This window comes from Lagopus leucura, unplaced genomic scaffold (assembly GCF_019238085.1).
Source record: "Lagopus leucura isolate 7727_CA_CO unplaced genomic scaffold, USGS_WTPT01 Super-Scaffold_100002, whole genome shotgun sequence".
NCBI lineage: Eukaryota > Metazoa > Chordata > Aves > Galliformes > Phasianidae > Lagopus > Lagopus leucura.
Window position 1 is genome coordinate 60,458,550 of NW_024962263.1, and position 20,797 is coordinate 60,479,346.

The window sequence follows — 20,797 nt, forward strand, 5'->3', positions numbered from 1 at the left end:
GACAGCGTACTAATGCAGTCATGCAGTTGTGGGGAGCACAGCAGACAAGGAAGAAAGTACAAAATAGCAGACAACAACCTGGTGAGCCTAACCTAAACCTGCTGGGATGACTCCTGACTGCAGTGTCAGCCTTAAGAGGTGCAAGTTTCCCAACACAATGATAGAGGAGCGAAGCTTGGTGCTATATATCAAAAGCAGTTTATATTTCTGTCACAAGCAAACTGTCTCCTTGAGAGCACCAGGCGCTCAGCTCTAGCCATGCCCTGAAGGTTATGGAGCTGTCAGAGAAATGGCAGCAGCCAGCCAGCTCACACCAGCACAGCAGCAACCTCGGCTGCAGGAGGTGGTTTCACAAGAGCAGGTAGGAGTCCTCGTAGTGAAGGGGCTGTGACAGAATCACCCAGCCCTGGGAAAATGACTAGAAGTTTTCCGTGCATCATACTAAATCCTTCTCATTTTATTGAGGAAATCATCCCAGAGAGATGAGCACTGAATTGACAGTAGATAAAGCAGGAATTAGCCGACAATGGAAACATACAATACCAGTTGAAAGAAGAAATACTTGTATTTTTAAAAGAAAATCCTAGCATTTTCTTTTTTTTTTTTTTTTTTTTTTTGCTATGTCCAGGATAAAAAAATGTCTACTCAGAAGTAAATCTGAACATTTAGAAAACACTAATTTCAGTCCAGAATGAAATTCATTTCAAGCAGGAATTAATGCAATATCCAGTAAAACAATCTTTTTTTTTTTTCCTTTTTCTTTTCTGATGTGGATGGTTACAGCACTGGATGAATTCCCATCCTCTATATCATCACTGACTGCACCATTAATCTTTTGTGCTTGTTTTTCTCACAGGTTAGTCAGTGACTCCAGCTGACGTAACTTCCCTCGATGATGTTCCTAAGCATGCTCTACAAACTCAGAGCATAGAAAATAGAGACATGTGGACCTCCGCATGGATTAAGTTTTAATGTCTCAAGCCTGTAGGCCATCCCCAAGGCCTTTTGTCCCCAGAAAACTACTGCCACCTCACCAGGAGCTGCTCACCTTCGGGTATCACCATAAGGCCTTAACCTTGCCCAGGAACATCTGCTTGCAGGTGACAACCAACAGTGACAGTTTCCTACATAGCACGTTTCATTTCATTGTTTGCTGCTGCTGTCTTTCCAGGTTCTCACCAGCAGTTTTTGAAAGAGCTCCATGCAGCAGCATCCTTTCAGGACAGCCTTCCCATCCATGCTAGGCTGTCTCACCAAGTCTATTTCACCCACAGGTCTTCCACTCCTACTTCTGACCCTGCTTATTTTTTTTCTCCAGTTATGTTTATACTAAAATATAAATATGATTATATATAACATTACCAAATTGTTGCCCTAACAAATGAAGTTCTATCTTATGCATTGCAATGTGTAGGAGAATTCAGAAAACATGATCTAACACAAAACTTATGCAATGAATACAATTAAGATGGTATGGATTCAAGATATGACCATAAAAGATAAATTTTCATTCCTTTAACAGCACATGTCATAGAGACTGCTGGCTGAAGCAAAAGTTAGTAACAAGTAGGTAGCACTGCCAGTTTCAACATACAAACAAACGTTCAAGTCTCCACAATCATGAAGTACTAAAAAAATGAGAGTGAAAAAAAAAATGCATTGGTCTTTGAGCTGCTTCTTAAAATCTATGTAGAGAACTGGTAATCTCACAATGAACATCAAGTTATCTGGGGGTTAAAAACTCAGCTGTAACGGCAGAGTATTCTATGGCAAGCTTTGAAAATCTCAGGATGGGCTTAACCTGTTTTCTCTATTACCAGGATGGACTTTTAAAAATAATTTCATTTTAAAACAAATGTTCTTACTTTCAATTTGTTTGCTTCTCTACAAGACTTAAGATTGCACCCAAGATATCCCTTTTTTCAGGATTTTCTTCACAGTTATGGGAAGCACAGGGGTATTTAGGTTCCTGAGGTCCCACATTCAGAGATGAAACACTGAGAAAAGCACCAACCATTACAAAGTCACAAAAGACAGTAAATACTAACTGCAAGTTTGCAAAACAGATGTGCAGATATGAAAGCTGTTCAAGATGAAGTTGAAGCATCACTTTTATACTTAAACTATGTCAATTCTGACTTCTTGTATTCCACAAATCGTCAAATTTAACCTACACATCATTATAACAAGTCCTGTAATTGATACTGAGTGGAGAACATCTCTACAAACTTGTGGTACTTACTACAAGCTGTGACTATTTTAAGTAAAAGTAGCTTGTAGCTGAGTTCTAGTGAAAACAAAACAAAACAAAACAAAAGCCAACTAAATAATAGTGGTCATTAAGGAAAAAGAAATTTAGAAGGATGCAGTTAGATACTGCACAACAGAATAGAAAAAGAAATAAATCATGAGAAAATATTCTAAAAATCATGACGCTTCTGCTAAGGAAGTAGGCATACATGAATGCAAAACCCAACAAAACAAACTTTGACTTCTACAGTTACACTGTAGAAATGTTGCTCTTTTTTCTTACTGTTTGCCAAAAGAAAAATGAAAAAATAGTGATAGCTTTGAAAATACTGCTATGTAACCAAATGAAATGTGTTCTGTCAGACAGATGTTTGGAATCCACACTCATTAATGTACCAGTATGAACAATTTGTTACAATCTGAAATTGCTCAAATGATGGATCATTTGGAACAACAACAAAAAAAAAATTACTCCTATCAAACACAGAATCTAAAACAGCCTAAGGAATGAAAAGACAAATTTCCTACCATGAATAGGAAAAGAGCAAGTGACTTTGAAAAGTGCTGTGTCAAGACTTGGTAAATTTGAAACAGCAAAGTAATACACTTACATAGGACTGCAGCAACACTGGGATCTGTTGGGTACAAATCTCCCACTGGATGTGAAAAGTGAGTTTCCTATGCTACAAAAGGCAATTCAGCCTCAAAAGCAGACTATTGGAAACCTGATTTTCTTATTTTTTGCTTCTTTTTTTTTGGTCAAAGTATTTGGTCAGCTGTAGCCTTTTTGCCACAACATAATGACAATTCTGGTATACATTTGTCTTATCAGGCACACTCACATAACAGATTCTACTACCTTCTCACATTGAAACAATTCCAGTCTTATTGAGACAGTTTTCCACTAAAACAAACCAACCAATCAAACAAACCAACAAAAAACATCAACTGAATTTAGAGAACTGATATTTTACATTTAACATGAGTATAATTATCTTCATAAACACAGAAAGAGACAGATCCTTAAATTAAACTATGCCAGGCCTCACAGCTGCTCCACACATCTCCACCGAAATTAGAGGCGTCCAAGTGAGCAGCCCACCTGAATTACAATACAGTGCAAAATAGATCATGCAGAAATAGCAACTGACTTAAAGGCAGTTTTATAGCAGTATATGGCTACCTTGCATTTATTCCATCTGAAACTTCAAAATGAGGACAACTCAGCTTAACAACGTACAGCAGTTCTGCTTCTTATATTTATAAAAATAAGGGTTCCACATAAGCCTGCTGCAAGTGAAGTCGTAGGAAAAAAAAGTAAAAAGTAAAATCATACCAAATCACATAGAAATTAAAAAGAAATGGGAACTTTTTTATCACTCCATCATGAGATCCAGTTCCATCACTAATTAATTCCAGTGCCTGGCCAACACACTATGTAGGTTCTGTTTGTTTACTAATTACTACTTTTTCTCTATTTATTTATGTGATGGCAAATAATGCTAACCCAGTCCTGCCATTCCCCATGCCAAACTAAAGCTGTCAGCAGCATCTTCCTCCCCCCAAAAGTGGGTGCCTTTCACATCTAGAAAAGGGATGAGCAGAACTTTGTGCCTCCTGACCAGCATGTGGATCTCTTTTGTGATCCAAGAATTGGCCGTTGGCTTTGAGATGATTATCTTCTTCTGCTCCCAGCTCAGATGAAATCCTTGCACAAGTGATGTGGGTTCAGTAATGCAACAACCACCCCATCATGCAATTACAAATCATTTTTCTCTCTTTTTTAAAAGCTATGTGGAAAATTACATAACTAAAAGAAACGATGAAGGAACATTACTTAAACTGCAAACTGAAGCAAGATTAGGAAATTCTAGCTTTATAATGGCCCAAACAGACTTAATTCTACCCACTTGTGTACAGCCAATACTATAATCTTTAGCTATATTTTTTTAATGCAGTCTCTCTCCTCCCAGAAGCATGTCCTGTTTTTAGCACTGAATGGGTACTCTGGGATCAAACTAATGCTGCGTATAATCTGGAATTTCCTAATATCTAGGTGCTTAACTTTTCAAGCTCAGTAACACTTTTTCATTTAGACTTCTTAAATATATAATTATTTAGATGACTTAAACGTACTTTTTGCTTACAAAGTCTTTTTCTGTTTACATATCATACTCTAGCCTAAATAAATGCTAAGACAAAGGCCAAGCTGGCTGGTAGCCCAGAATGTAGTTGTTAGCAAGTTGACAGGGACCACCTTATACTCATGGAAATGTCTAAATATTGTATTTGAGACATAAGTAAATTTTAAAAGGCGATCTTCACTGAAAGAAAAACTGAGCGGATTTAGAACAGCATAAACAAGTTGCTGGATGAAATGAGGACTCAATGGAATACGTCTGTTGAAGTCGTCTGACTTACCCCAGCTCTCCATTACTGTAAAACACCAAACACTTAAGGACAGGAAGTATCCTCATGTTACCATGTAAATAACTAATGGGCTCAGTTTATGTTAACAACTAACTCAGGGACTTCCAATTAAAACAAAACAAAACAAGGAAAAAAAAAAAAAACAACAAAAAGACAAACCATCAACCTAAAACATGGCTAAGTGTCTGAACTTTTTCCCCAAAGGTAACTAATTCTCATAATTCTTCAGGTGACTTCCCTTTTCTTGCACAGATTCTGATTAAATGTATGGTAAATGTGAGCATAGCACAATTTAAAGATGGTCTGCAAAGACAAATAAAAATGGTACTTTCCCCAATCTACTAAATATCTAAAAGGTGCAAGGTGCAGTTTAAAATTTTCTTGTACTTTTTTCCTTTTTCCTTCGAAAATTTGTGCAGTATTACTGTCTTATCTTGGTTTTGCACATAAGAGCAATGGAGGAGGAAAGGAGTAGAATGGAAGTCCCCCTCAGTTCCCATCGGAAGCAGTAGGGTGATGAGTGACATTTTTTTCTCTTGGCTGTTCGCCCAAAGCTTGAATTAAACATTTTAACAATAGCCAAACAAAATGGGAGTTTCATATAGCCTGACTGAAAATCCCTTTTCCCTCTAAAATGACAGTTTCTTTGTGACAGATGATGGCTAGAGATGACGGCTTCACCTCTTTGTTTTCCCAGCTACTCACAGTCTTTCAGTAAAAATAAGATAGACAAGAAGTGATACATATTTAAAATAAAACAAGACCTTTGCAGAAACCTTACTACAAAAACAAAGCAAGTTCTTCAGGCTTTCCTAATATGTCTTAAGAATCTATAAAAGGGAACATAGTTCTGCCTCTTTTTCAGGAATTCTTTAGAGATTCAGGATTTTACTATGGTGAGATAGGCAAATCCCATTGACAAACATGCCATACAAACACCAAAAGACGTGTCTACGTATAAATTTACTAATGCTGACATTCTGGCCTTACTAGATAGTAATAAAAGTACAGGAGTGTGGGTGAAGGTATTATACCTGGTCATGGCTGGCTTCAATGGAGCTTCCGATACCTTGGAAAGTCATCTGCACAGGAGACAGTGTCAAACAGGTCATACACTCTTTGCCATTTTGTCTATCATTGTAGTGTACCTATAACAGAATAACATACGTAATCTGCTAAACACCAGGTTTGTACAAGGGAGTCATGCTACAATACTGTCCCTTTTCAACAAGTTTGTAAGAAGAATTCCAAACATTTACATTGAATTCATCTTTAATACAAAACAAGGATTGTGTAAAATATTCTAGGTAGTCACATATTGTACTGGGGCCAAATTTTCTAACTGTTGGATAATTTACAAATGCTATGTTCTCCAGTCCCTACAGCCTTTTAGACTGAATTCAAGATGTTATACCTACACAATTACAAGAACCTAGTTTCAAGTCACAGTTTCAAAGGTAGATGCCATTTTTAACATTCTGTAGCTTGGTTATAAAACATCCATGTAAGTCATTACACCTCCAAAACCCTGGCAGTAACAGTTTTCATTTTTCAATTGAAATGCCATATCTAATAAAATTCACTAACTTACTTGGCATGGCTACACACTGTCGTATATTTTAATTTGATTTTGTAATTAAATCAAAATGACAGATAGTATGGTGAAGAATTCACATTCTTCCTGAGATGTCTAGGCTATCTTTTTCTAAGAGTAACTCGTTCTTTACTAATGTCAAGATGTGCATGTTAAACCTGACTCTTGCATGAAATACAGAGGAAGCTATTGCTTCTACTTGAATTATTTTTCTTGTCTTCAGTCCCCCTTCAGATAGTTCTTAAATCCCCTACAGAAAGGATGGATTTTAATATGTCGAGACAAAATTAAGTTAAATGTTGCCAGCATTTCATTATTAAGAACATGTTGCCACTCATGCTGAATTGCTGAAATATTACAATCTGCTATGTAGCTCCCAGCTTCTAGACAGGCAGATCAAGCACTTTGTTCTACAAGAAAGATGGAATTTGGTTTATGGTGGTAATTTACATTGGCTATGTGACCCCTGTCAGAAATGGAAAGAGAGATCAGCTCTGCTGGAGACAGACCTTTTATGTTAGTATCTATTTACAGCTGTATAGATCTCAGGCAAAGGTTACGTGAGAAAGCCTCACCTTTAAACGTGGGCTACAAAACTATCTTTGAGAACAACTAGGAGCCATGTTGTTCCTGTGGAAATGATTTAGCAACATTGATGATACTGATTCACAAACCATGCATACTGTATTCACTGTGCCTGTATCTTCCCTGCCACAGGTGCAAACTGGGAATCATTCAAGAGAAGCAAAATCAGTGCAAGACTGGTTTAGTGAGAGGAAAACCAAATCGTTGCTGTATTGCAGAATTAATTTACTGACAACACATTAAAAAAACAAAAAAAACAAAAAAAAAAACAAAAAAAAAACAACAAATAATTCAGCTGTGGCCAAAAGTTGGATACAGAATGCAAAGTTCTCGCAGTCAGTATAGAAACACTGATTTCACTCAGGCCTTATTAGAGCTTTCTGGATTATCCCTGTCTCTCCTCCTCTCTCAACCCCCACAGTACGTGCCTACTAAATTGCCTATGGCTCTCTGCCAGAAAAGCCATACTACTTACTTAGAAACCACAAGAGGCCCCTTCACATATACAATGGTTTAACTTTGATTAATCAAAAGAAGTATGAAGGTATGAAATTTGGCTTGCAAATATAAACTGAAGTTCTTTAAATGTCAAGGACTACTGTTATGACAAGAACTTATCAAGACTTCACAACTGCAGTATCTAGTTGCAAGCTAGATATTCTGACCAGTATGTGTTGTGGAAAAGCAATGTGGAGAAATGGGGCAGAAAAACTGACAAGGAAGATTGTGTCCTGCAAATATGACATAGCAAAAGAGGCAAAATCTGTTGACCTAGAAAACTATGCGTTGTAGAGAGCATACAGAAAAACAGAAACTTCTGAGAAAGTTTCTGAACTGCTTAGCATGCGGTAGGTTTATTTTTAATGGGAGTAATAAGAATAAAGTTACAGTACACTAATGCTCACTGGAATAAAGCAAAGTTAACAAGATGAAAGAACAGGAGACACTCTGAGGAAAAATTAGAAGTACCACATCACATCATCATCTGCAACAGCAGATTTGATCCACACCCTACTTTTGAGTTCCATGTTGAAACTGCAATAAATTCAGAATTTTGGTATCTTTCTAGGCTTAACTTCCCTGAAAAAATTTCTTGATGCATTTTTTGGCCTCATCTTAATGGATCGAGGCCATTACTTCATAATTTCTTAGACAATAGTCCTCTAATTATTTCTTGCTCTGTTGAAGTTCTTCATTTTAACCAAAATAAACACTCTTGATGTTAATTATAGAAAACAGTGATATAAAAACAAAAGACTGGACTTCGAAAGTGGGACAAAATAAAATGTTGTCCTTTCATTAAGTCTCTCTAGCCTAGAGATTCACACAGTCAGCAAAGGAACATTCATTTTTTTCTCTGTATTTTTTGCACATATGCGACTAATATTGTAGTTTGGTTAAATGTCCTGTTCTACTATTTATCAGCCCAGACACTGCATTCTCAAACTCACTATTTTGTTTCTGTTTCTTCTTCAAATGTGATCTGCAATCTGAAGTTTGAGAGCTTTTTGTCAACTAAATGTGGAGCGGTATTTATTGATTTGAGCAGAATGGGCACTCAGATAGAAATGGTGGTATCTGAATATTACCAAATAGTCCATACATCAGCAGATGGTTCTAGATTTTCAGCCAGCAACATACTGTAAATGTTTCGTCTGACATGTCTGTGCTATTATGACTAAGTAAGAGAGAATCTTCATTGTCTATAAAACTGCTTTAAGAATATCATTATTATCCGGGCAGGGGAACACAAAAGATGTAGAAAGTGCTTCCTTCAGAATCTGTGACAAGGAGCAGCAACTAAAGGCTGGCCAAGTGCTCCAAGAGTGCTTGCACAGCTATTGCTAAGATTAACAACTGCAGTAATCCTTTTCTTATTTGAGTTACTAAGTGCCTGTGGTTGAAGAGCTGTGAGTGCTGCCCCCAGCCTGCCTGAACTACCCCTCTGCTGGGCAGGAGAGGAGGCAGTGTGGCCCATGAGGAATGGCTCTACCACAGCCATAACTGGTCGCTTTCCTTTTCCATATATTATGTAGATAAAAAAATTAAAAATTTCTGAGAATAATTACAATCTACATCCTAATTTTCAGGCTTTGATTTTTTGTAATTAATGTGTGTTTGTGTTTTGTCATTAATATGTGCTTTAAAGATTGAACAGCAATGAAATTTCACTCATTAAGGTTCGGAATGTTTGATTTGGTTAGCATAAAAGCAGAGATTTCTTTTACTAGAACAGCATTAGGATTTGGTTAGAAAACAATGGCCAACGCGTTGATGTTTGCAGCGTGGGCTGCACAAGTTCCTGAGTTAAAACTCAAGAACTCAGCCTCAGCCCGTTACGAGTGATTTACGTGTAACTCTGCTCAAAGGTACTTCCACACAGCATGAAGTAGTGCCACTGCCAGATCCTGGCAATAATTCTAAATGAGTGCCCATTTATTGGGAAAAGCACACAGCACTGCTTGCTTTTCTCCTGGGTAACTGCACACGGCCAGTGTCTGAGATAAATCATGTATAACCCGCTCAGGAATCCCAAACACAGCGCCCCATTGTTCTGTGTAGACAGGGCACAAAACTGCTGCACATAAAACGCAAAGTGCATCCCAGGCATCAAAACAATGAAATAAATCCTAGGCGACTTTTTTCCACAAGCACATGCCAAAATCCGAGTGGATTTACTCATACATCCATGTTTTTATGTTTGATATTCTCAGGAGATGCGACTGCATATCTTTTTAAAAGATTAAGTCACTCAGGAACAAGCTGTATGGCACGAGCATGCATGCAAGGTTTCTACCAACAGGCACGTGCATATAGAAACGTATGTGAAGATCTGAAGACATTTTACAGCCACGTTGAAATTTAGCCCTTGTTTTTAATATTTTAAATTATTGCAGAGATGGAAATGTTTTGATGAACACTTTTAGCTTTGCAAAAAGGAAGATATAAAATGAATGTTTACAATGTCACAACTGAATGTGGAATGGCATAGCCAAAATTCTCAACCATGCATGCTATTTTATAGAGGAAAAACTAAGCTGCAGTGTATAAGACTGTAGTTGTAGTTAAGGTTACTTCTATCATAACTGTACTCCATAAGTAGGAAAATTCCCACTTATTTTGCATTCATATACATACATGTCTCTCGAATCCAGCTTCACTATGATATCCTTCAGTGTTATAATAAAAACAGTAAAAATATTGCAGGACTTGTCTTGCAACGGGCTAGTTTCAAACATTGGACCAATACACAACTTCAGACAATGGCCATAGTTAACCCACATGCATTATTCTACAAACATGTCCTTAACATCATGCAAGAGTTACTCTCCTGGTCTTCAGTGGGCACACTGGGATTTGAGCATGCATGAACAAGGGCCATGTTTTGCTGAGGCATCACTGAGGAAGGCAAGAGAGCTGCTACAGGCACAAACTCACTCATCTATGGTCAGCAACGGGCTGGGCTGACTGCACCAACAGAAGATGAAGGGAGGGAAAAGAAAGGCTGCTATTTTCACACAGCAATGCTTAGATGTTCACAGTTTGAGACACAACTTCTGTCTGGCCAAATGCTTTCTTTATTGAACATTTATTAACTTAAAAAAAAAAAAAAAAAAAAAAAAAAAGAATATATGAATTACCAAAAGAAAGAAGTAATCTGTGACACTGGAGTTCATGTTTCCAAACCAAAAACTACTCTGAGTCAAAGCATCAGCGGGAGTCTCAGAATGCTAGGCAGAAATAAACTAGGTAATAAAATGCCATTATGTTCAGCAAGGCACAAATCTTCTGGATTGACAAGCCCCGACTATTTTGTTAGAACAAAGGATGCTATTTCTTTAAATCTGCCCCTTAAAGTGAAAGCAGCAACTTTAGTCCCAAATTTACAGAACTTCTCAGATTCTACATAGATTGCTTTAGATTTACAGCTAACTGAACCAACTAAAATGAACTGAAAAATCAGATTTTGAAACAGTGATTCTGAATTGGACAAATGTCCCGTGAAGCTTCCTTCAGCTTCCCGCTGAACTGCCTATCTTTGCTATGTTAGCCTTTCAGTTTACCCTCTCTGTTACTCATCGACTGGCAGCCAGGTGACCTAATAAAACAATTCAAACGGCCAAATCAAAAAATGATGCTCAAATGCTGTTTCATGCACATTTATCGGTGAAGAAATACTAGTAGTGAAAAAAGCCATTTAAATCCACTTGCTATTTTCAAACCATTCCCTCAAAGTCAATTCCAGAAGCTTTCATAATACAGTATTCTAGTACCTAAAAACCTGAACCCTTATATTATTCATAGAGTTTTCCTAACAAGTAACAGGTTCACCAATTCAAGAAACAAGAGATCGGTCTCTCTAGACACAAAACGTCACAAGAGAGATTCAGAATACCACTTTGCTTTCTTCCTATCTGCTTTACAGTCCCATATATCTCATTTGTGAGAGCGGAACAGAAGAGGAATGAGTGAAAAAAATTGCCCCAGACGAAAAAATAAGAGAGAAAATTTAACAAAATATATTAAAAAAAATCAGAGCAAAAGCATTGAATCAAACTGTTTCCTGCAATGCTGGAGTTCCTTGATGTAGTGCGATTACTAAATATAGTATTTTACTAATCTCAGCAGGGAGCTGGCTAACTGCGTGCCCGTCAGATGTGTTTAATAGTCACCCCCTGTGGAACAAATCTAAGGAGTGCATGAAAAACACCCACATTTTAAAAAGACCCCTTGCTAGATCATTAAGGAAAGATAAAGGTCTGCACATTCATATGTGATATATAACACAATCATTGTGTCAACAAAACACATGTTTGATTAGCACGCCTCGGGCTCATCAATCGTGGTGTCTGCTTCCCAGCAGTGGCCACGGCTCTGCTGCAGCTACTGCAAGATGGGGGAAGCCACGCGGTAGCCTGAAGACTGACAGCTCAGCAGTAAATCTTGAGCGATTCTAGCATGCTCTTCTCCTACAGAGCTCAAATGCCAGCTGTATTGTAGCCTTAAATCTCCGTTAAAATGCAATCCTAGGTTTTGGACTAAGAAATAAACCATTACTCTGCCAGAAACAGGTAACAGTAAGCAGCAAAAGACAGTCACAGTTTGCTGCAGCAGTATTTTACATTCCTAACTGTGTAGCAAGGCAGACACTTGTCACCTATAAAAGCATGAGAAGTATGAATAAGACTGAAAAAAACTTGACACAGTTCCCAAAGAGAATATATAGCATAACTTAATAGCAAAATCAGTGTATCTAAGCCAAAGAAACTTGCACATAGTTATTTTATACTACTTATGTATATTCAGAGCTCCTGTTTTCAGTATCATGGGGGATAAGTAAGGTTTGGCCATGTATGATACTCAGTCAGGCCAAGCAGACCCAGCTCTCTCCTACCTCTGGATGTGATGCTTGCTTCTGACTATGAGAAAATTGGCCACTGGCACTGCTGCTGCAGCCTGAAGGATGATGGATACAATACAGGACCTACTGCTCACCTTACCTCTGTTAGACCCTAACTCTGGTAAGCATTTATATTAGTAAAGATGGTGCTCCTGTGGAGCACATGCAAAGTGAGCTATCCTAGTCTCAAGAGCCAGCACTCGAGAGAGCAGAGAGCAATCTCTGCTGCCTGTGGCAGGAGGCTGAAGTCATGCCGTGGGACATGGCATGCTACAAAAAACCACAATTATGTTGAAGAGCACCTTGCTGCCCAGTTCCCTTCCTGCAGTCTACAACTAAAATATGTAATACAGACGTAGAAGAGAGTAATTTAACCAGTAAATTAAAATGCTGAACACAATCCCTCCCCAGAAAGAATGAGAAAGACCTGATAAAAATAAGAAAAACTGAGTTATTCAGAAGTGAAATCACTACAAAGCACAATGAAGCAATATATAACACCAGATGTTCTTCTCAGAAACAACTTACTTGCCTCACACGTACTGATTCAGACAAATACTGTATGCACAGCAATAGGAACTGAAATTAGTTTTATAACTCCTAGTCAATGGAAATAGAAGAATGGGTGGGGGGCCTGGATCCCTTATTCTCACCACATGGCCTAAGAATGAGAGGAAGATGAGAGCTGTGTTCTGCTAACGGAGCTGACAGAGGATGAGCACAGTATAGGGCATGTGTAGAGGAGCTGTTTCCTGGGTACCTGCCCCACAGCTGGATAAGGGGAGAGGGGAATTCAGTCAGTCTGGAGATAGAAAGTCCTTGATATCGACAGTGCCAGTGGGAATACATTTTCAGGAACGCTCCTCTTATTTAGGAAGATTGCCACTCAAGTGAAGAGCTGAAGCGTGAGCTGTACACTGTTGACACACTGTGTGTGAAAGCCCAAAATGCTATAGGGCTGAACAAGGAATAGAATCACCATGAAACTGCACGTACAGAACCAGCTGCCTGAATTCACTGAAAGACCCATCCCAAGAATAGACTGTTTGTGTGCACTAGCTAAGATACATAACATTGTGTGGAAAGAATCACCCTGCTTTATTTAACTCAGGGAAGAAGAAATCATCTCACTGCTGGAAAACATACCACTTCATTTGTGCTCCCGATGCTAAAGGAGACTGAGTTTTGAGCAAAAAGCCTCTGAAAGCCTCACCTGAAAATCACAGTGAGAGATGACTCGCCTCTTTTCTCCCCCTTCACCCCTTCATGCTGTTTGTTAAGAGTTTTTGCTTCAGACCTGAGTTCCTTCAGTCCAGGTCAAGCTGGACCTACCACAAGATCCATGCTGCATCTTCACCTCGCTGCTGGCTGATATGCACAGTCACCTCCTTCTGGCCATATTCCTAACTGGTGCTGTGTGAATCACAAACGCCACTGAAATCATCAATAAAGACCTGACTGAGTGGCTGCTCTTGCCTAGAGGAAACTTCTTTCCCTGCTAATCTCTTTTACTGCTCCGACAAAACTTGCAATCTTGAATAAAGGAGGAAATTTTGTAACAAAATAACCTGATAAAAGAGTGTAAGTTTTCTCCAGAGAACAAAGACTGTAAGTTCACACAGATAAAAGTGTTCTCCAATTTCCTGATCTCTGCTTACTGGTACAGAACTGTAAAAATGCCAGTGAAATTTAGAAAGCTGCAGTGGTTTTGGCTGGGATGGGAGGAATTTTCTTCACAGCAGCCTGTATGGTGCTGTACTTCAGAACTGTGACCAATACTGTGCTGATAACACAGCAATGTTTAGCTGTTGCTGAGCAGCGCTGCACAGAGCCAAGGAGGTTTCATTTTCTCACACTGTCCTGCCAGTGATGGGGTGAGGGGCACAAGGAGCTGAGATGGGACAAAATCAGGACAGTTGGCTCCAATGACCAAAATTCCATACCATGTGGCACTGTGCTCAGCACTAGGAATGAGGGGAGAGAAGGAGAGTGGGAGCTTGAACTTCCAATGTTTTTCTTGCCAAATAACCATTATGAGTGATTTCTAGGAAAGCCTAAACATCTGTCTACCAAACGGAAGTAATGAATGATTTCCTGATTTCACTTTTCTTGCGTGTAACTTTGCTTTATGTATTAACCTGTTTATATCTCAACACATAAATTTTCTCACTTTTGCCTTTCCAGCTCTCACTCCCAGCTCACGTCAGAGGGCAGACTGAGTGGCTGTATGATGCCGAGCTGCCTGCCAGGGTTAGCCCACAATAAACACCTGTATTGAACATCACACAATAGTTTAGTCATCAGCAGAAGTGCAAACTTCACATTAGGGTTATAAGAAAAGCATCCAGAAGAGACAGAAACCAAGATAATGAGGACTTTGTCATCTATTTCTATAGGAGGTGTTTATGCTCCCTGCTGGTAAGAGACAAAAATTGCTGCTGAGATTCTGGTAGTGGCCATTGAACATGGTGTATTACAAACACATAGGAACACACATCCCTCTGCGGGAGCCAAAATTCAATATTTTCAGTGATGACTTCCACACATTTGATCAATGAGCAAGTACAGTGCCAATCAACTTGACAAAGAACCAAGATACAGGGAGAGGATCCAAAAGCCCAATTCCAATGCCTGTATGCTGCAGCAGGTATTGATAATAAAAGGCAACACAGTCACCCTCAAGCTATTTCAAGGGGTTTCACATATGTGGATGAAGCAACAATTGCTTTAACAGCCTTATTTAATTTTTTTTAAATCCCAGTTTGTCCTGATTTAGGAGATAGGACCATCTTCAAAGAAGTATTTATTTAAAAACAGTTTGCTGACATAGCTTTCAAATCTGTATTACATTAATGATGCCAGAAAGACTGATACTGCAGTTTCAAGAGTTTCCTTTAGCTAGTGCTTATATTTTTTAGTTTGAACTAGTGGTGAGATCTTTATACTCACTGGCACTAGACCATTTGCTGAGACTCCAGTTCCATGCTGACAGTGGCTACAAGCCACTCTGTAGCTGCCAGACTCAAGGACAGAAGAGCATCATCCAGGTTTACATTCCAGTTTTTAGCACTTGCTACATTACTCATGAATGGTTCTTGACCAAACAAACCTTTTTCATTCATCTGCAGTGAACTTTGAAACTGTACTTTCTTTGACAACTCACATACTTTATAATTAAAATTACACTCATTTCATAGGCTTCATACACAGAACCTTTCCTCCCCAAACCCTAAGTTTTGGGTGACTCTCTGAGCAAAATCATATTGACCTTTCATGATTCATAGGAGACAGGTCTTTGTTTTCATTAATTTTACCACAGTTTAGTTACCTTAAACACTTGATCACCTCAACACAATCGCCCAAAAATGATTAAACTTCTAGCTATAACTTGTGCAGAGTAGGATCAGTAGATAACTACCAAAGAAGAGATGAATTGCACAGCATGGGGTCACTTTACACAATGCAGGAGAGCCAGGAGAAAAGGCTGGAAGAAGCAAGAAGCTGCTCCCTGTTTTGAAGAAAGAATGGCACTGAGGGCATGATTAAGTGATAGGACTCAGCAGCTCAGGTTGACAATCAAACTTGGTGATCTTGAAGGTCTTTACCAACCCAGTTTATTCTATGATTCTATACTTCTATTCAAATGAAAGCAGTAACAGAAATGAAGATCACTGTGTTGAAAAAACCAAGCCAGGACATTTAGATTCTGTTGAGAATGATTTGCAATATCAAGCATTTCTCAGACTACTTTCACCCAACCATCTGCAGCTATCTAAATCTGGAATCAACGGGGAATGCTTGGGGTTTTTTTCAGCCTGCTTTTATCCCTAACCTTGCAACCCATACCAAAGAATTCTTGCAATAATCAGAGTTAATTCAGAGAATTTGTTCTGCTTGCTGTGGGAAGCTGGAAGTTGGACTGAAAAAGGGTAAGGTATTGTTTTTACTGAGGTAAAAAACAGCTTCAGAGGCAAGAAAACAGGAGGGAAATAGCTACTGTCAATTCTCCCAGGGAGCTCTAGCAAATACAGTATGCATATTTTACTGAGCCATGTAGCTAACAAAAACTAACGAAAGGAGAGTTGATTCCATCCAGTGAAGAGCAATAAATTTTAATTTAACTAAATAAGCAACATTTCTTAATTGCAACCAGCTTTGGAAAAGAATTTTTGAATGGAAATTGTTATTTTGTCCATCATCAATGAGTCGTTGTACTTGAGAACAAAATGTTAATGAAGGAAGTTAAAGGCCATTGCATCAAGTTTCAAGAATATATACATAGAAGTTGTGATAACAATTTATATCTCAATTATTTACTTCAGGCTTAATGTTGGATTCCTTGTTCATTCCTTTTGTATTAAGAATTTCCACTGAACTCAAATCCAATTGTCATGGTGGTCTCTTAGTTATCTCTCTGAGAAATGGTTTCAAGCCTAAACTCTTTATTATTAAAAAGACCAGGAACTCTTCAACTGTCATTAAAACTGTTAACAAGATTCAAATACCTCCACAAACTCAGTAGGGGTGGATGAGAAGGTCACTGTCCTTTACTCTGGAAGACAAATGACCTTTCTGTAGTATTTAGCAAGTTAAACCCACAAAGAGAAAACACAAGTTGGTCACAGCAAGGCCTCAACTAAAATTGATGGTTACTTCAAATACTATGCTAAGTCTGGAAAAGACAAGACTTCCCCTTTTGCTCTTCCTGTAGGAGTGCTTGCACCTGTCAGCACAAGGTGTGAGCAGACAGAGGAAAGCAGCATTATGGATCACACCGGAGTGAAATCCAAAGCATATGAGAATGTCCTGAGACCCGTGCACATCTGAATCAGACAACACAGCACAAGGCAGGAATTGTACAGGTACGATGACTTCAAGCAGTGAGTTCACAGGGAGTACCACAGTCCCTGGTATGAGACAGCAGCCCAAATCTGTGAAACATGTAGGGTAGCAATGCTTACAAGTAAACTGGAAGTTGGGTACTAATCTGCACAGGCATTTATTAAAATCCTAAGCATCTACCTTTCTGGATGATTTCACACTCAATGACTTGCTGTGAGCATCCATTGTGCCTGTGTCAGCTTTGAAAATGGTATTTAGGTACATTATATAATTTGATCTGTGGTCCTGCTGCAAAGAATGTGCAAATACACAAAGATCAGTTCAAAACTACAGCTTTAACTTGAAATTCAGTTAGGTACAAATTTTGCTCAGATTCGCATACCTATCTCAGTAGTAATATCCTGTCCTTGACTGATTTCCAAATCCAGCCTTTAACAATACAAAATGAGTGCCTACTGTAGAGAGAGGCCTAAACTCATCATCAAATTCAATACTGCTGTGGGAATTTGGTTTAGACCCACTGCTGCCTACAGTGCATAACCACAGGCTGAAATGTACGGGCACAAGTAAACCTGACTTGAGTGTCCAGCAGGACTTCCTCTGAAGTGTGTGCCTGCATTACTGGAAATGGGAAACATCCAGAAATGGCCAACAGTACAAGATTCAAATCACTCAACTGATCAAACGGAATGTTTAACCACTAAACAGATGTGGGAAGAAAAAGAAAAAAAAAAAAAGAAAAAAAAAAGAGGTCAGTTGTGTAACCACTGCATTCAGAAAGAAGTAGAAACATACTACACTATGTGTGAGGTCTTATTACATGGTCACCACAGACAACAAGTTAACATACCTAAGTCCTGCCAAAACTGCAAGCCAAGTGTGCTTCAGCCATGCAGGGGACAGTGGGCTCTCCCTCATGTTTTTTTTTTCATTTTAGAAGCACAGAATCCTGAATTGGAAGGGACCCACAAGGATCACTGAGTCCAATTCTTGGCACCACGTTTGTACTATCTGTTCACCATGGAAGCAGCCAGGGGCATTTCCTACTGTACACAAGCTACCTGCAACATACGTTTTACCTCCGTAACAAATGCAGGCTCACATTATTCATCTGTAAAGAGTTTCTCTGCTCTTTGAACAAAAACAAACACTGAATAACTTACTGCAATTACATGGTCACCAAAAATAACTAATCTAGCTGCAAAACAATGACTAAAACACCACAGTCACTTAAAAATAACAATTTTACCAAAGATGAATTTTTCTTTGAACAACATCTGGGGCAAAGTCTGCAAAACAATTAATTGATAGTGTACATTAATATGAAGAGAGCACTAAAAATGCTCCATTCAGACTTTGTAAAGGCTTGCTTGTAAAGTATTTTTGTTTAATTATCACTGGTAATTTGAAGCCCAAGCCTTGAAAGAATCTGAGCTGAACACCTGTTTATTTTTGTGGTTTTTTTTGTTTTTTTTTGTTTTTTTTTTTCAGTGACACTGAATTGCTGCTTATCAATTACAAATATATTTAGAATTATAATGTAATTTTTTTTAGCACTTTTCCATACACTGGTCGAATAACTTAATATTAAAGGCTTACAATAGAACACGACAGATCATATACAGTTTAGTAGAGTCTAAATTAAATCATCACATTTTAAATACAAGTTCCCTGTAGCTAAAGAAGTTCGAATAAACATTCAAAAGACTAAATAACATGTTTTTACATTTACAAATGAAACATCATATGAGTATTTATTGATTTTTTTAAAAATCCAAAAATATATTTTAACAGAACAGAATGTATATGTTCTTCAATAAAAGACAAAACTATGGTTATCATCTGGACCATAATACAAATACATGCTAAAAATTTAAAAATCATTTTGGGTCACTTGGGAAACACGAAACAAGCTATCTGTTTGTAAATGCAGCAGTTTTCTACTTTAAATACATCTGAGAAAATTAACCTGTAAAGAAATAGGCTTTTAGACTCTTGAACACAAAGAGCTTTCTAGACTGAAATGGTGAAGAGACCTGTGATATGCACCTGCCAGGCCACTAAGCCATTTCCCACAGAGATTCTGTTCACCGCTCCACCTCAGCTCAGGGATCCAGCAGTGTCAGAGTTTCACATCAATACCAGACTTATCCAAGCAAAGTGTTAGAAAGCATTCTAATATGATGTAAAAACAGCAGTTACATACACAGAAGATATATGCCAATAACAGACATTCTCTACCAAATGTCTTGATTTGTATCAGGGCAAGTAAAATGTAGTAGTCTAGTTTATGGACTAACTGAATTATATTTTTGGCTCAAGGTAAGACCCTTTAAAAACAATCTCTACATTAGCAACCAGAATCAAAGCATGGAAAAAAAACCCAAAAAACTCACACACAAAAAACAGGACAAACAACTAATCATTTTACAATCACCACATACTGCAGGCAAGTAGGAATCAAAACAATAACACAAATTGTGCACTGGTTCTATGAAAATAAAGCGTTACGAGTCAACACAAGCAATCTGACAAGATGTGAAAGCAGGCAGTGAAAGCATCAGGGATTGAATTTCTTTTCATCAGAATTCATCTGTTTCTACTGCAAGGCAGGTAACAAGTGGAATTCAGAAAAACCGAATTCCTCTTAGCAGGTTAAATGCATACTGTGAGGCTTAGATTTTATTGTTTCTTCTATTAAGAAAAATTCAAACAATTGAATTAAAATTACATTTTAAAAATGAAAGCCAATAGAAATCTCAATGAATGTACATTTTAGACAGAAACAATGTTAGGTCAAATCTACAACAGGTGATAGCCGATGTCCGCAAATGTTATTTAACTATGCTGCTTATGTCAATAGAACATCTGACACTATTTCCATAATACTAGCAGCCTCTTTTAAATCACTTCCAACAACTGTATACTTTGTAAATTACATGGGCTTTGATGAAAAATATCATTATCAGGCATGCAAAAATTCTAACAGAAACCTTCCATTTCCATAATTTGCTTACACGTTCAAATGACATATGCTAGAACACACAAAACCAACTTTTTCAAATGAAATAAATTCACAACTCTGAAAAGGAGCAAACAAACAAACAAAAACAAGGAAAAAAGCCTCTGAGACAGGAAAAAGAATGTTTCTACATAATTGGTCCTATCCTTCACTGGTGCAACATAGTAACATGAGCTACCATACAAATTTGCATGTAATTTTGCAAGTAATGGTGTTCAGGAAGAGGATCTCATTCTCCATCTTCTACACTGCAGAAATGACTGAATGTACTACAGAGGCTTTCATTGTCCTACAAAATATACGGTGTTTGCCACTGCTGGATACAGATCATCAGTGCTGAAGGACCAGCATGCTGACTCAGCATAGGACATCTTACACTCTCTAGTATTGACAGTGATGTGAAAAACAATCTGTTCTGCACTAATACCAAACCTGCTCCTAGGTTGCACCTTCTGATCGAAGCTCTGTTCTACAGGTGACAATTAACAGGTGCAGCGTGGGAAGCAGAAGCACAGTTTTAACAAGCCAACCCAGAGGACAAATGCAGAGTTAAGGCAATGCATTAGTGTCATCTGGATTCGAGTCCATGAGAAACCAATGTCAGAGCAGTTTGTAAAGCTTTGAATGCCAAGAGGTGATCAAAAATTTCAAGCAGAAGCATGATCTGAGCCTG

The 20,797-nt window shown here is 38.2% G+C and overlaps 1 protein-coding gene across 5 annotated transcripts in view; it reads right to left on the reverse strand.

Moving 5' to 3' along the window:
* The window catches only part of STAU2 (staufen double-stranded RNA binding protein 2), a 168,371-nt gene that overhangs the window by 58,843 nt on the left and 88,731 nt on the right, over positions 1 to 20,797 (reverse strand). For 4 of the 5 annotated variants that reach the window (XM_042869928.1, XM_042869931.1, XM_042869927.1 and 1 more), the window contains one exon: positions 5,715 to 5,828. The exons of the other annotated variant lie outside the window; for it this stretch is intronic. In XM_042869928.1, coding sequence (XP_042725862.1) covers positions 5,715 to 5,828 — 114 coding nt within the window. The remainder of the gene's footprint in view (positions 1 to 5,714; positions 5,829 to 20,797) is intronic. 5 annotated transcript variants of the gene reach the window in all.